The sequence below is a fragment of the Galendromus occidentalis genome, unplaced genomic scaffold (assembly GCF_000255335.2).
Source record: "Galendromus occidentalis unplaced genomic scaffold, Mocc_1.1 scf7180000076500, whole genome shotgun sequence".
NCBI lineage: Eukaryota > Metazoa > Arthropoda > Arachnida > Mesostigmata > Phytoseiidae > Galendromus > Galendromus occidentalis.
Window position 1 is genome coordinate 806,784 of NW_003804489.1, and position 15,160 is coordinate 821,943.

General features: G+C 50.8%; 4 protein-coding genes across 4 annotated transcripts; 2 read left to right on the forward strand and 2 right to left on the reverse strand.

Moving 5' to 3' along the window:
* Nucleotides 1-1,895: 1,895 nt before the first annotated feature.
* Nucleotides 1,896-7,764, forward strand: LOC100903109 (uncharacterized). The gene is made up of 3 exons (XM_003739375.3): nt 1,896-2,352; nt 3,657-3,796; nt 7,341-7,764. Exons 1-3 carry the CDS (start codon nt 1,918-1,920, stop codon nt 7,762-7,764), a joined length of 999 nt encoding a protein of 332 aa, XP_003739423.2. The 5' UTR covers nt 1,896-1,917.
* LOC100902970 (cuticle protein 10.9-like) lies at nt 3,061-3,534 on the reverse strand. The gene has a single exon (XM_003739374.3). It carries the CDS (start codon nt 3,532-3,534, stop codon nt 3,061-3,063), a length of 474 nt encoding a protein of 157 aa, XP_003739422.2.
* Nucleotides 7,765-11,207: 3,443 nt separating the features above from the next.
* On the reverse strand, nt 11,208-11,831 carry LOC100897961 (cuticle protein 10.9). The gene has a single exon (XM_003739340.2). The coding sequence runs from the start codon at nt 11,809-11,811 to the stop codon at nt 11,401-11,403; it is 411 nt and encodes a 136-aa protein (XP_003739388.1). The 5' UTR covers nt 11,812-11,831; the 3' UTR covers nt 11,208-11,400.
* A 2,553-nt stretch (nt 11,832-14,384) lies between these two features.
* LOC100898108 (cuticle protein 10.9-like) lies at nt 14,385-14,950 on the forward strand. The gene has a single exon (XM_003739341.2). It carries the CDS (start codon nt 14,406-14,408, stop codon nt 14,892-14,894), a length of 489 nt encoding a protein of 162 aa, XP_003739389.1. The 5' UTR covers nt 14,385-14,405; the 3' UTR covers nt 14,895-14,950.
* Nucleotides 14,951-15,160: the final 210 nt, after the last annotated feature.

Genomic DNA, 15,160 nt, shown 5'->3' on the forward strand with positions numbered 1-15,160 from the left:
TCGGCGCCGCCTCCATCCGGCGGGAGTCTCTGCTCGATAGGAACGCGCGCAGACTGAAGGGTTTCCTCGAAATCCTGGTATACTGCATTCAGGCTGTCGTGTTCTGCTTCGGCCGAAAGCGGGCGCTCGCAGAGCCAGGAATACTGGAAAGAGTCGAAGAATACTCCGCTCTAAAAATTTGAATGAAAATGTATATTTGTTTGGTACCTAGCAATTCTACCGAATTCGTAATCTGTCCAAACAGTTTGCGGGTTTTCTACGGAACGGTGTCATGGCGACACCAGTGATGAACAACTTGGTTTAGTGTACAACCACTTATTCCTGTGCGTCTTCGACCGAGAAGAAATATCGCTGTCGTTCGAAGCCCTTGACTTTCTCTCTTCTCGAAGAATCACCCTCATTCTTAGACCTTTCAAAATTATCGCTCAAAAATATCGACGACGACGTCGAATCACCGTCGCGCCGTCCGCTGAAACGGCTGCCGATCCCGGAGCGACCTGTAGAAATATCACTGATTTCAAATTTTCTGTACTCCTCATCATCCGCATAACTTAATGTCTGACCGACTCGTGAGAATTCTGAATATGGGTTGAGAAGCCGGAAATGGAGTTAAATATCGATTTAGAATAGACTCCGATCGCTCGTCGTTTCGCGGAACTCTATTTCCGTTTCTCGAGGGGAATCATGAAGAGAAAAGGAATACTGTCAAAAACTGCTCATACGGAGAAGCCCAACGAGCAGTTTCGCAAAGCCAGATCCGATCGAACCGTTATCCTGCGGGATTCCGAGTATCGCAATGAAATTGAACAGTCCGTCCCCTGAGGTGTCAATAGGTTTCGCGGCACCGTTTGCAAAAATTCGCTCGACATTCGCTGACCCGCTCCGACTGGTCACATGCGATGGATGATGGTCGAATATAATGTTTTACAACGGTACAGCTCGTCGAACAGAAGTTTCATCAGGGAACGCTACCCGCGCCGACGCATAAATTCAAATTGGTTTTTTTACACGCTATCATTCCTTGTTGATCAAAATGTATTGATACAGACTGGCTGTCACCGAGCGTAGATCTGACCCGCGATGCTCTTGACCCTCGTAAACATGGTTTCGTGCTGTTCGTACGTTGCTTACAGCCACCCTCGCGAAGCAGGCAGAGTTTTCGTCACGAGCAAGTGTCTGCTGTTGCTGCTACTGACATTGTCCCCTGCTGGTCATGATCGGTAGCAAGTCGACGGATAGATCAGGCTTTCGGCAGAAGTTTTGAGGAGAATACCATTTATATCGCTCGTCACTGTCATTCATTACGCGGTGCGAGGTCTTGTGGCGCGTTCCGGAATCTTCGAACACAATGAAAATCGACTTCCTCCGAAAAATGAACATCTCGGCGACGGACTGGACGAGAATTCGCCGTAAGCGTGTGGAAGTCGTGGTCAGAGAAAACGATAAGAATGGCAAAGAACACTCCCGATCGGAAAAGATGGTGAGCCGTTTCCACGGAAATTTCTGCGTGAGCTAGGAATTTTCGGAGTCCTCGTGGGCGAAATAGACGGCCTGGCGACCTGGGCTCTGGTTCTGCTGAGAATTCTGATCCGAAAACCATTTCTGGCTCGCGTCCCGGAACGAGGCTTGGTCCGCGCATAGCTCATCACCAAAACCACCAAATTTGGCAACATGTGATCCTCCGCCAATTTCTGCGGTAGGCGGGGGCAAATGATCGCGGTCGACTACATTCAGAGTGTTCACGCGACGTCTCGCCAGTTTTCGACGGTGGTGGGAATGCCTCAGTCGGTGGATGGAGCTATCGATGTGACCCTAAGCGGTTCTCCTTCGCCCCAGAGCGTCCCTCTCTTCGCCAGCTGCTATAAACTTGGTGGCGATTGTCATGCTCCTACCACAAAGCACCGAACGAAATCCAATATGAAAACGTTCCTCGTTGTCCTCGCATCCGTAGTGGCATGCGCTCTAGCTCAACAACAGCCGGAGCAGTACGGACCTCCCGCCCCGTATCAGTACAGCTACGCTACCGAGGATAAAGAGGGATCGTCCTCCGCCGAAGAATCCACCGACGGTTCCGGACGTGTAACGGGCAAATACACGATCTCGTTGGCTGATGGACGCCAGAGGACCGTGACCTATTACGCCGACGAGACCGGTTTCCACGCCGATGTGATCACCAACGAACTCGGAACCGAATCCAAGAACCCCGCCGATGTCACGATCCAGTCTTCTGCACCCACCGGACCCGAGGCCGCTCTCCAGTTCGAGTCTCAGCGCGTTAAGGCCAAGGCTTCGTATCTGGCTCCCGTCGTGGTTCCCGCCCCCGCAGTGAACGGTTTCGCTGCTCTGGGCCCTGTCCACAGACGATTCTTCCGCGCCTAATCGCCGTACGCCGTCTCCTCGGATCCTAGTGACTCATCGAATAAGTTACGCTCTGTGATATTTCACTCTGTGTGCCATTCCTATCTTGTTTTCTAATTTCCTATTTAGATCTCCAAAGCTTTGTATTCTTGAATCAATTTTGTCAAGGAGCGCAACCCAGAAATAAACTTGTAAATAAGGTTTTTCGAACATAACCTCGAATTTATGGGACACGAAGGACGAGGGTGAATTGGGACAAGATAAAAAGCTCGTCGGGGAACCCTGACTGTCCATTCTAGATGCATGGATCGATTGATTTCTCTTTTTCCGGAAGTTTCTCCGAGGCGCAGGATGTGGGGATCACCATGAGACCATGAGCTCAAAGAATTTCCCCGTCAAGATCATGGTGCCGAAGATCGTTGCACGAAGCGCGGGGATGCTCGGCACAGATTTGGCCTAATGTCGGTGAGACTCAATCTGGATGTTTTGTTTATTCTCCGGAAAATAGTTCCAGTGACAGGAGGATGGGTCTGTGCCATATGACCCCATATGATTATAGTCAGAGCGAGGCAGTGGAGTCGCAGTCGTGCAGAAGAAGGGAATAGGAAGTCCGCCGGCGACTGGCCTGATCTTCAGGAAGGTATAGAGTACAATAGCAAAGCATCATCCGAGACATCCAAGAGAATTTCTCCTTGCGGATTTCTACGCGCGGAAGAAGCGGTTGTGTACAGGTGCGAGGGCACGGAACGCGCTAGCAGCTGGCGCTGGGTAGACCACCGGCGAGGCGAAGGACGCGCGACCTCGCAGAGGACGCGATGCTTCACCGGCAAGGGCGGCTTCGGCCCCGGTGGGCGCTGACGATTGGATGGTCACGTCGGCGGGATTCTTGGACTCAGTTCCCAGCTCGTTGGTCACGATATCGGCGTGGAATCCGGTCTCGTCGGCGTAATAAGTGACCGTACGAGTTCGCCCGTCAGCGAGGTTCAGGGTGTACTTGCCCTGGATACGACCGGATCCATCGGTGGATTCTTCGTGAGATGAAGAACCTTCCTTATCCTCACTGGCGTAGGCGAATTGATAAGGCGCAGGTGGTCCGTACTTCTCCTCCAGCACAGCGCGTTGCGCTGCAGCCAGGGCGACCACAGCACCGAGCACGACGATGGATCTCATGATCATTGTTTGATTATAATACTAGTCGTCGAAGCCCCTATCTTTAATTTATAGTTTACGTGGTATTATTCCGCGCCTCTCCCACTGCTTGCTAGTCGACTCCTCTGAAAGATGAGTTATCTCGCCAGATGGCTTTGCTCCAATCTCCGGTCAGAGCGACTGGCCAAGTCCGAGTTATATTAGGTCAAAGGTCGTCTGCCGAGCTTTACTCGAATCGGAAACAGAAATTTCGAAACGCTGTTCAGGTGGGTATCCATTTCCATAACCGGTGCGAAGTCATAGTAAGACTCAAGTGGCGGAAGTCGTTTTCAGAAAACCCTAAGAAAACCTGTAATCGCGACGATTTTCCCGATATCTGGTCTGTGCGGCAGTCCAACGGATATCCTTTCCTCTCCTGAGCCGACCGTCATAACGGGCTGCGGTCACTGATACCAATAGACGTCTAGCTGCTCTAAACTTCCCTCCGATTATCACCTCTCAGATCCTGCGTACGGCCTCTCCCCCGTGTGAGGTTCGTGTTTAAAATAGCTATGACCGTCAGTTACTTATGCAGATTACGTGATTCATTAATCGTCGTAGGAGTGTTGTATCGGCACCCCTCTCTGATTGAGCTGGTCCTAGGGCGTATCGAACCGATTTCCAGGCGGGACCGTCGCGTCGATCGGTCGGTAGAGGTCCGGAGATGCGCAAAAGCGTCGACCCACGGGAACCCGCTATGACGGAATCTCCCCATATCCTGCAGAGTTCGAGCTCCAACATATGTATGTATGACTGAGCTTCGGTCTCCCTATCACCTGCAGAGTCCGAGCTTCGTTACTTGTGTGTATGATTGAGCTCCAGAATTCAGACAATTCCGATTCGGAGAACTTCAAGTTTTTCGATTCGAAACGATGTCCGACTTCTGGGCGCTGAGCTTCAAAGCAGTGAGGGGGCATTTACATTTGCGAAAACGTCCGACGAGTCAGAGGTTCGAAGTCACCGCTCCTTTGTGATTGAGCTGTTCCATGTCGAGCTAACGGGCTTCCAAGAAGAAAAACAGCGATGATGCTTTGTGGTGTTTCCGGGCATGTATCCAGAAACGGGACCTAGCACATGAGAAACAAAAATTTTCGTTCTCCACAGAAGAAAACGTTTATTTTCTGCTCATTTTTTTCTTGTCGAACATCGGGCACCCAACAATGATGGTCGGTGTGTGCGTATGTTTTTTTTTTGTTATATGTTGTGCCGTTGATTAATGCTTTTAGTTAAAGGCCATTCGAAGGTCGGCCGGTCCGCGACGAGTCGCGGGAGTGGGTCTTCTTTAATGGAATGATGATCGATCAAATGAGAAGCAACACCGACTCCCCAGGGTACATTTCGATTTGAAAACTTCTCGCATTGAAGACAAGAAATGCATTCGGTCATTGCATCTTCATAGACATCAAGCACAGGTCCCGCTCCCCGTCAGTCAAGACTTAAGAATGAGGTTCCAATCGGATTTTCTATCAGATCGAATCATGCGCACTCTGCATCGACGTGGATAATTAAATGCCATGGATCAGCTCATTCGAACTTCCATACGCATGGGAGTCCGAGACCCTGAAGGCTCGAGAATTCGATTGCCTGATGAAGACCGATAAATTCTGCCGCGCGAAACATTGCATACAATTTCCTCGATCATGCTTCTTCGGTTTCTGGTATCCTCAAGTTCTCAAATGTTGTTTCCAAACAAGTTTTTCGATTCGATCGATCTTTTTCGCCGTGTATCGACGGGCCGGCCGTTTAGCATAAACCTTCATAGTTCAGGAAGCGCTGCTGTTCACAGCATGGAGTCCCGCGGAGAAGAAGGAAGCGGCTGTGTTTTTCTGATGACACTGCATCCCTCCAATCTTGGCCTTTCCTCCTAATTAACAGATTTGTAACCCGGATTACAACATTGAGAGTTCCCTCGAGGTTCGGGCTCCCCTGCGAGGAGCGCCGCCGGCTTAGGAGCGCGCCGCTTCGGCTCCGCTCGGAGCTCAGGATAGGATGGTCACTCCAAAGAGCTTTTCGGACTCGGTCCTGAACTCGTCGATGGTGACATCGGCGTGGAAACCTGGCTTGTCAGGCCAGTACGTGATCGCCCTCTGACGCCCGTCGGCTAGGTTCAGAGTATAGCTTCCATGAAGACGTCCAAGTTCCATCACTAGATTCCTAGGCTGAAGACGAACCCCCGGCATCCTCAGCTCGGTAAGAGGAGTGGCAGAGGGGTGATCCGTAATGCCCGGCCTGACGAGCGAAACGCTGACCCTCGACGGCGAGGGAGGAAAGCACAGCCAGAGCAATCAAACATTTCATATTCGCTCCGTATTCTGAAGTCAAAATACAAACAAACAAATGGTTTTACGAGCATTCGCTCAATAACAGGAGCTCCAGCGTCTTTATACGCGCGTTATTCGGAACTATATTAGGGGAAGGTCGGGAGAGCGAGAGCCAAATGAAAATTCGAAGTTTGGAAGAAAAGTTACGTCACAGACGCATGCCCGCGCGGACCTTGAGGTTTCGGTGAGATTCTTCCCCCTTTCTCGCCCCCCCCCCCCCGCCTCCCTGAGCTGGCATCCTTCTCCCCGGCGGAACATGTCGCACAGGACACGACGTTCCACCTCCAGAAGGAAAATACCTGAGTTTGACTGAGTTGAGTGAGATCACCCCCAGAACATAGGTCGTCGCCGCTCAGGGGTCGGACAATTACAAACTGCAGATACCACTCGATCATAACATGGTGTCATATAACCCCCTCCCCGGATCCGCCGCTGCTTCTGGAGAGTTATTCAAGAAAGAGGCTCTTGTCAAAAACTCGTGAAGCTCGAGAATAAATTGCGGGAGAAAGACATCTGAAATGGACACCCTGGTATGCAGAATCTGATTGTCGAGGCCGCTCTGTGACTACGAGGGATCCGTGGCAGGTGGAAGCCCGAGACCGGAACATCGTTACGGCGACTGAATAACAATGATGATATTGTATTTCGGGGTTTGGACAAATATTTGTAACTTGGCGGAACTTTATTCGGAATGTACCTACCAGTACAGCCGGACTGGAAGCATAGGCTCCGCCGGCCGAGAGCGCTCTGGCCGCTTCCCACGGAGTATTGTCTTCTTACAGCCCTTCCGACACGGATGATACACTTAAAAAATCTGGGCTCCCCCTACGAACGACCCCGTCGAGCGGTCGAGCAAGGAGCTAGGATGTGTCCTTTCAGGCTCTTCCGGAGCTTTTTTTTATGCTTTTTATGACATCAACGTCCCTGGTAGTCCGACAACAAGCTGGGGCCATACCAAATGGGAACTGTGGCAGATGAGATCTCGTGCCGGAGTCTCGATCCCTGTCGGGAGCCTCCCCCCCCCTCCCCTTCCCATCGAAATTATGTTCTTGCACTCCCCAACTTCCCCGAGCTCCACGAGGGACAGTCGAGGCAGCAGCAAGATGTTCGGAGTCGGATTGCCCACCACACTCCGACGGCCTCAATACTGACTGAGCGATTCGGGAAGATTTCGAGGCATATTTGCATAAGTTACAGGTGTTCCGAATACAAGAACGAGTTTCTGGGCATCATTTCGCAGAGCGGACTATTGTCGGAGCGATTTGATCCGACAACCAGAATGATGGAGAGATCTGATGAAGTTTTACCGATCTGACCATCATAACAATGTCGGGCCGATAGAGAAAAGGATGCCCTGCTTATGTTGGGGTCGTGACTAGACATTAAAATCGGCTCTCCCATCTGATGGTTGTTCCTCTGAAACGGATGGCCCTGGAGCGCCGGATTATTATAAAAACCACAACGGCATACCAGTACGCAACCACTTTTTCTAGTTAACCGAAACATGAAGACAATCGTTGCCCTCGCAGTCGTTTTGTGTGGATTGGCCGAGGCTCAAAGGTACGTCGCCTCCGGCCAAGCGGAGCAGTACGGACCCCCTACCCCTTACCAGTACAGTTACCAAACCCAGGATGCCGAAGGGTCGTCTTCTGCCGAGGAATCTACCGATGGAAACGGTCGTGTCCAGGGCAGTTATACTCTGACACTCGCTGATGGCCGACAAAGGACTGTTACCTATTACGCTGACGAGACCGGCTTCCACGCTGATGTGATCACCAACGAGCTCGGAACCGAGTCCAAGAACCCCGCCGACGTTACCATCCAGTCGTCTGCACCGACAGGAGCCGAAGCCGCCCTCCAAGGAGGCGCGGGTGCCGCCCCCCGTCTCCGAGGTTGAGAATCTGGGTCGCGCTCCTCACAACTCAAGCTTTATCTTCCGATATATTCTGTTTCTACACCTTGCGAAACCGATCGTACTCCACTTCGATTGTGCTTCACTTTCCCCGTTCCCCTCTCTGTAGACTGCATATGCATCGACGACTTCCGGTGAATTAGAGGAGACTTTTGGAATAAAACATAGCCCAGAAGACTCGTTAATCTTTTGTCTTCAATCTCTCCATCCGGTTTGTTCTCGGATGTTCCGAACTATGGGCTTGAGTCGATCGCAACGATCGCGACAAGATATTGCTGTGACACATTCAATCGATCGTCGAGTCACGTGGGTCGCCTTCGGAACGTCACAGATCGTTAGGGGACCGGAAAATGTCCTACAGATATAAGAATTAGGCTTCACAATGAGGGGAAAAATGCATCTCGCTGGACAATTCGAATGACTTTGGACCTTCGAATTTTCTTTCGGGAGCGTAGGTGTTCCAGAATCGATTCTCATTCCCTCAGAAAACTTTAGCCAAGATTCCAACGAATCGGGAGATCTCAAGGGAGGGTGGTCACGCGGAAATCTTTGGTCACGACGAATCATTCGATTCGTAAGCGCTGTTCCGCGCTGAGACGACTGTCTAATCCCGTCGTGATGTATCAGTAGAGGCAGACCATGACTGTCGAAACCGCGACCCTTGGAGCAGATCAATTAGAATCAGAAACTATGCGGAGGCATCTCTGGGGCGAGTTTTCTCGGACGTGGATTGATTGATGAATGAGAGGCTCATTCGGAACACTCGTGGATGGAGCCTTGAGACTTTCCGTCATGGGACGTCTCCCTCGACGCATTTCCTCACCACAGACGGCCAGTTGACGTGCCGCCTAAAGCCTAAAGATATGATACTGAAGATAAAATGTATACGACGTTCTCACGGGCTCACGGTGAGCTCATACCGTGAGGACTGCAGAACTGGGGACTTTTCGAGGCTAGGGCTCCGTTCACCCGCCTGCTCGCAGATCGAGGTGACCATCTCTCGGAGGGAACGGAGCTGATGTTATGATTGGCCCCGCGTCCCCGATGCTCAACTTCCGAAAATCCGGATCTTCAAGGTTTCTCCCAAGATGGGGCGAGATGCGAAGGGGAACCCCATAGACTGAGTTCTATCGTCAGCCTTGGTTGACACGCGACAATGCCTCTCCATGGAGGTTGTGATGACATTTTATCAAGGGTTTAAGCGCTTGGGAACTTCTCAATGGTCTCATCGAGCATGTACTACAATCTTCAGTCTTCCCCGATACCAATCCCTATTCATGCCAGTATGATCTTCATCCGAGGATCTGCATGAGGACTGTAGACCGTACGATTCTAAGGTGTCGATCTGCCGGATCGTGGTTGCGTATTGTCCATCATGACGCCTGACCTTTCAACATTCTCATCCATTCCCAGTTATCCATTGAGGTAATGAATTCATTTTTCGGGAGCAGAACATGCCGACCTTGACTCGATATGGAAAACGTCTGGGCTGCACAATAACTTTCAACACAGGTATGACAATTCCGAATCGGGATGGTTCGCAGGACTTAAATGGCTTTTTCTGGCTTGTTCGGCCGAATCATATGGGCTATTTGGGCTTCGAGACCGAGTCCCGAAGCACACCGACCTGAACTTTCCCGAGGATCACACGCAGAAAAAGTGTGAGCTCATATTTCCCAAATGTTGGATTATATGCGTCACCTTGGCTCATTCAGACGCCCACCGAAAGCATTTCTAGAAATTCATTGACGGGAGCAGAGCTGAACATTGCAAATACATAAAAGAGACAGAGAATTACTACGTAATTGAATTTGTTCTGCTATACGACTCGATACCGCGTGATTCGCGCTCCGTGATGCCGAATTCGATAAGAGCGGCGCGGCGGAAGACGCGTCGAACAATAACGATAATCCTGCTTCTCTCAGGGAGCATGAGCTTCAATCAAGATCTGGGAAGTTCCAGAAATTCGACCATCGTGCCCGTGAATCCGCCATTCTGTATCATGATCAATTTGTTCCTGCGGAATGATCCGAAGCTGCTCCTAATGTTCTATCCAGCGACTCAGAAAAATAAGCGGAAACTTCCTGCGGATTCCAGGTGCTCCTCGACCCCCTGATCCTAAATGCCGGAAACTCTTCCAATATTTCAATTGAGACAGCTTGCTCATAAACCGCAAAATCTTCGGGATCAATGCGCGAAGACCACGTTTGGCCCCCTTTTATGTTCTTGCTCACGTGATAAAGTATGCTCATCAGTGACAAGACCTGAACAATATGAGAGCAACATGACACGGACCAACTCGATGCTTCTACAGCTCTGAGTTGTTGGGAGAATATGGATTGACCGTGCCGCGTCAAAATGCGCGTGGATAGAGACTCCGTGTACGATCCTTTTTGCATTGTCAATCCGCAGCTCACCGCAGCAGGAAACGTTGTATCAGAAATCCCGGGGCTCCCGGATCGGCGTCGTCAAGCTCAGACGAGTCGAGCGTCAGATCGTGGACGCGAGCTCCCCCCTCACGAAACGCGACGTTTCGGACTCGTCTTTCTCTCGATATCAGCCAGCTATTGCTTTCGCACTGATAGTCACGGTTGGTTACTCTATCTGTGACTAGCTTCTCCTGCGTGGAATGGCTGTGAGTGAGAGGATCCGTGATAGCGACAGGCTATAAGTCCCCCAGTGGGTCTGTATCTGATCGACCCTAGAGGCGAGAGGCTCGATCGAGTGATATGAAGGTCCCCTCAATGTGAAGTCTCTCTCTATGTGAGCTATGAACTCGGTTCGACCGAGAAAACCCATCGTAGCTTTCGAGAACAGCTCCGATTCAGTCGCGTTGCTGACTCAGAAGTTCACCGCTCAATTCAAACTCACCTGGAACAAAAGAAAATCTGCGTCAGTATCGAGAATGATTTAGTAATCCATAACGCCTCAGAAGAGCCTGAACCGGAGGTTCGAATCTTGAAAAATACCCGTCGGGCCCGATTTATTTCACTCCAGATCCTAGGGTACCATCTCGAATTGAATAATGACAATTTTCTTGCTGTAAAGCGCAAGAATTATAGAGAAATAGAAAACGATAAAGCGCATCTTCGCAGCCCCGAGGTCTGAGATCGGGAGATACTTCCAGAATTCCGAATCCGGATTGATCGCCGACATTGCCCTGAACTGCTCCAAGTCCATCTGGCTCGAGGCACTGTCGGACGCTCATCAGCGCAGAATATGATTGTCTGACTCATCACCAGCAAATCGACGGCCATTAGTCGGACAGAGTTTTCGGCACCTATGGACAGCTCTTTCGATGCAGAGCTGCATTGCAAGGTGAACCGCTCAACAATCGAGGAATTATCCCCGACACTAGATCCCCCATGAAGCTAGGAATCACTCGTAATCCGAACCGATATCAAAATGACTTCCTGCAAGCGTTTCCGAAAAATAAAAGAGTTTATTGTTGGCACGTGGGAATTCTGGCGAGACTAGAAGAGTGAGGTGACAATGTAGGTAGGTCTATATGTACAGAGATGACAGTGACGAAGTTCAAACTTTCAGGAACATTCATCCAGAGAGAGATAGGAGAGGAACGCGAAATCAGAAAGCTTCGCTTCGGACTCTAGACTAGAGGCTTCAGAATCGCGCGTGGACAGGAGCGTAGACCGGAACGTTGTATGAGGCCTTAGCCTTGACTCTCTGGGACTCGAACTGGAGAGCGGCTTCGGGTCCAGTGGGAGCAGACGACTGGATCGTGACGTCAGCGGGGTTCTTGGACTCGGTTCCGAGCTCGTTGGTGATTACATCGGCGTGGAAACCGGTCTCGTCGGCGTAATAGGTAACAGTCCTCTGGCGTCCATCGGCCAACGAGATCGTGTATTTGCCCGTCACACGACCGGAACCATCGGTAGACTCCTCGGCGGTCGAAGATCCTTCTTGATCCTCGGTGGCGTAACTGTACTGGTAGGGAGCGGGAGGTCCGTACTTCTCCTCTTGAGCAAAGGCGCAGGCCACCACGGCGGCGAGAACGAAAAAGAAGGTTTTCATGATTCAGAATGCACTGGTGACTTAGCGAAGAAGAAACTAGCGATCGTTGATTTTATATGCCTATGGCGAGGGCGAGAATTGTGGGCGGCCCCGTTGGAAGCTTTCGGGGCGGAGGGGTATATTCCATCGTATCGAGGTCGATTATCTTAAAGCTGAACGGTTCCTGAAGTCAGGGGGATTTCGCGGCTGATCTAGCAATGGGAATTATCGCTCGACACCAATGCAAGAGAGCCTTCGTTCAAATCCCGATTCCTCAGTGAACTCGAAAACCCACTAGGGAATAAGGAATCAGACCGTGAAGTAAAACTCTCCGGTGAGCTGTCTGACGCAGACCGCAAATCCGCTCCCGGAAAGTTTCGGACGAGGTTTTTTCCGCACCGATTTCGCTGTTTCGATTTTGCTGTTAGTCGTAAATTGTGGATCCCCCGAGACTTTGTAAAATCGGCCCTGGCTAGCTAACAGCGTAATCCTACCATCTTTCTCGGTTAATTCCCATTGTGGCCGCGGTCGGTCGCTCGAACCCTGACTAAATCCAAGGCGGTCAGCAAATTTGACCCATCAAAACAGCTGTCTAGACCAGTCTGGACTGTCGGCGAATGCAAATAGGGGCATCTGCGAGGACCTTCAAGAGGCGAAACTCGTCACGAGGGTCCAATAGGTCAACCGGCCATCGATCTGCACACAAGAAAACCTGCTCCTCGCTGTCGTCGATGTCAATGTTCGCCTGAGCTTCGCGCAGTCGTCAATCACACTTTAAAGCTCTCATCGGAGTCTCATTGTCTCGGACGCAAGTTCGGACGTGTCGATTCGCAATCGGGTCAGAAAACACGGTGCGAATATTTCCGAAATTTGCACGAGTTTCTAGCCCCGTACAGAACCTTCCGTCCAGATTTCCCTTCGGTTATTTCACAAACATCCCTCCTAGCGCTCAACTTCAACCCGTGGTCATCAGAATAGCAGCCGCTTTCTAACAACGAACGCGAAAAATGCTCACAATGAAGCGCGGTGGGTGCAAGCCTCTAACGGGTCGCACATGTGGAAGCTTCGAGACGCCAGCCGCGGCGTCCGGTGCGGCTTTCTTTTCGTTTTGCGATTCATTTTTTCAAAATGTGTGGTGAACGCATAGGGAATGAAGAAACATCCGAAATCCATTGAGCCGAACAAATGCCAGCGAACAATTCTGTATGTTGCAAGGAAAGCGTCAAGATCACCGAAACCGAATCCCGAGGATTTCGAGAGGATCTTTTTAATGAAAGAATTCATACTGCGCGCATTGGGAGGAGTCTGGCGGTATGCCTTACGGGACTCGGAGTCCGTCCGACGACAGCCAGCAAAAAGAACAGGTGTCCCTCAAGAGCTGCATGAAGTGATAGGCGAGTGCTGGATCGAGATGACTGCGCCGGGGCGGGGGGGAAGCATCAACTCTATCCTTCAGTAGGTGGGAGGGAAGCGAGAACAGGTCGCAATGATTGCGACTTATAGAGTCGGCGATGACCTCGAATCTATTTTTTTCTCAGTGGATTTGACACCGATTTCTGAATCTCAGGAGAGATTGCGTCAGATCGTCCAGTTCCTGGAAATTTTCTGAAGAGCGGGTCATAGGTCGAGCGAGATGAACTTTTCTTAATGGATTGACTTCTTGTCGTACAGCCAAGCAGCTGGTTCCTCATGTGAAGATGGCCACCGTCTTGTATCCGAAGGTATTCCCCGACTTGTGTTCTGCTGTCATCGATTCCCGTGACCCACCTGGTTATGGTGAACACATCTTCCTAATTCAGACTCTCCGGCACCGCCCGTAGTCAGCTGCGCGCCGTCCCTAAACTCAGCTGAAGAGCTCCCACATGAATGTCTCATTTGTGCCCCACGCGACAGCCAATGTTAGCCGTCAGGGTATCTAACAAGTAAGTCCATTTGTTATTGAGTTCTTCTTTCCCGAATTCAGTCGTGGTCACCCAGCTTGCGTTGCCCTGTAACGCCCTTGACCGTCACAAAACTGGTAGTAAAAACGATCAGAGGAACAAAATCATTCTGAGGCTCACCAGAAAATGCTTTTTTTTCCGGATTTACATACGATTATTGTCGAATTCCCGAAAGGGGAGCCGGGAGTGATCAAGGCAATCCTTGGTTCACGCTTATGACCGGTATCGAAATCGCTTTTAGAAGAGTCACCAGGTGTCGGGCTAAGCGAGAGGCGTCATCTCCCCATAACCTTCTCATTGCACTTCAATTTGAACGGAGATGGGGAAGCGCTCTCCGAGAGTTCTTAGGAACACTGCGCTCCGAGAGGAGACATAAATTCATGCGATGATGAACCGACTCATCGGTTCAGACTAATCGACTCATCATCGGCTGCCAACTCTGAGACGTATTCGCAAGTCCATTGCAATCTCGAATATGAGCACACCACAGTAATCCAGATGTTGAATCGAATCCGCACTGAAGGGTTGAAGGCGAAGGTCATTAAGAATGCATGGGGTGCTTCTACCTGCTGCCGGGACCTGTTTGCCTCGTCGCCCTCGCCCAGAGACAGATTCCAGTATATATTCCATTTTCAGGGTGAAGGATGCCACATTACCGAGGAGTATCAAATCAAAATGAAATCGTTCGTGCTCATCATCGCCGCTTCTGCAGTGCTCTCTTGTGCCGTTGCCCAGCGGAGAGTTGCCCGTCAACAACCGCAACCGGAGCAATACGGACCGCCGGCTCCGTACCAGTACAGTTACGCCACCGAGGATCGCGAAGGATCTTCCACCGCGGAAGAGTCCACGGATGGTTCCGGTCGTGTAACGGGCAAATACACGATCTCGTTGGCCGATGGACGTCAGAGGACTGTTACCTACTACGCTGACGAGACTGGTTTCCACGCCGATGTGATCACCAATGAACTCGGAACCGAATCCAAGAACCCCGCGGATGTGACCATCCAATCGACAGCTCCCACTGGCGCCGAAGCTGCACTCCAGTTCGAATCTCAGCGAGTCAAGGCTAAAGCTTCGTACGTCGCTCCGGTCGTGGTTCCCGCTCCCGCCGTCAACGCATTCGCGGCTCTCGCTCCCGTTCACAACCGATTCTTCCGCGCTTGAGACCAATAGTTCCGTTGCAGACAAGAGGTTTAGTGATCCATTCAATAAATTTCCCGTAGTTTCCATCTGCTCTCCTCCATCACTCTGAATCGCACTGAAGAGACCTGAGAATACCAATTCGATATTTGTCCGATATGAAGAATCCGATATCTCATTATTTAGGGCAGGGAATTTATCACGAGATTTTTCCCGCAAATTCACTGTGGATTTACGGCATGTTGTCTCGAAAATCACGGTGCCGTGAATTTGTTTTCAATCGCATGGAA

Coding starts and splice junctions, on each gene's coding strand:
- LOC100903109 (XM_003739375.3), top strand. CDS start 1,918: ATGAAAACGTTCCTCGTTGTCCTCGCATCCGTAGTGGCATGCGCTCTA. Junction 2,353..3,656: donor GTTTCGCTGCTCTGGGCCCT/GTCCACAGACGA, acceptor TTATCTCGCCAG/ATGGCTTTGCTCCAATCTCC. Junction 3,797..7,340: donor GGTATCCATTTCCATAACCG/GTGCGAAGTCAT, acceptor ACGGCATACCAG/TACGCAACCACTTTTTCTAG.
- LOC100902970 (XM_003739374.3), bottom strand. CDS start 3,534: ATGATCATGAGATCCATCGTCGTGCTCGGTGCTGTGGTCGCCCTGGCT.
- LOC100897961 (XM_003739340.2), bottom strand. CDS start 11,811: ATGAAAACCTTCTTTTTCGTTCTCGCCGCCGTGGTGGCCTGCGCCTTT.
- LOC100898108 (XM_003739341.2), top strand. CDS start 14,406: ATGAAATCGTTCGTGCTCATCATCGCCGCTTCTGCAGTGCTCTCTTGT.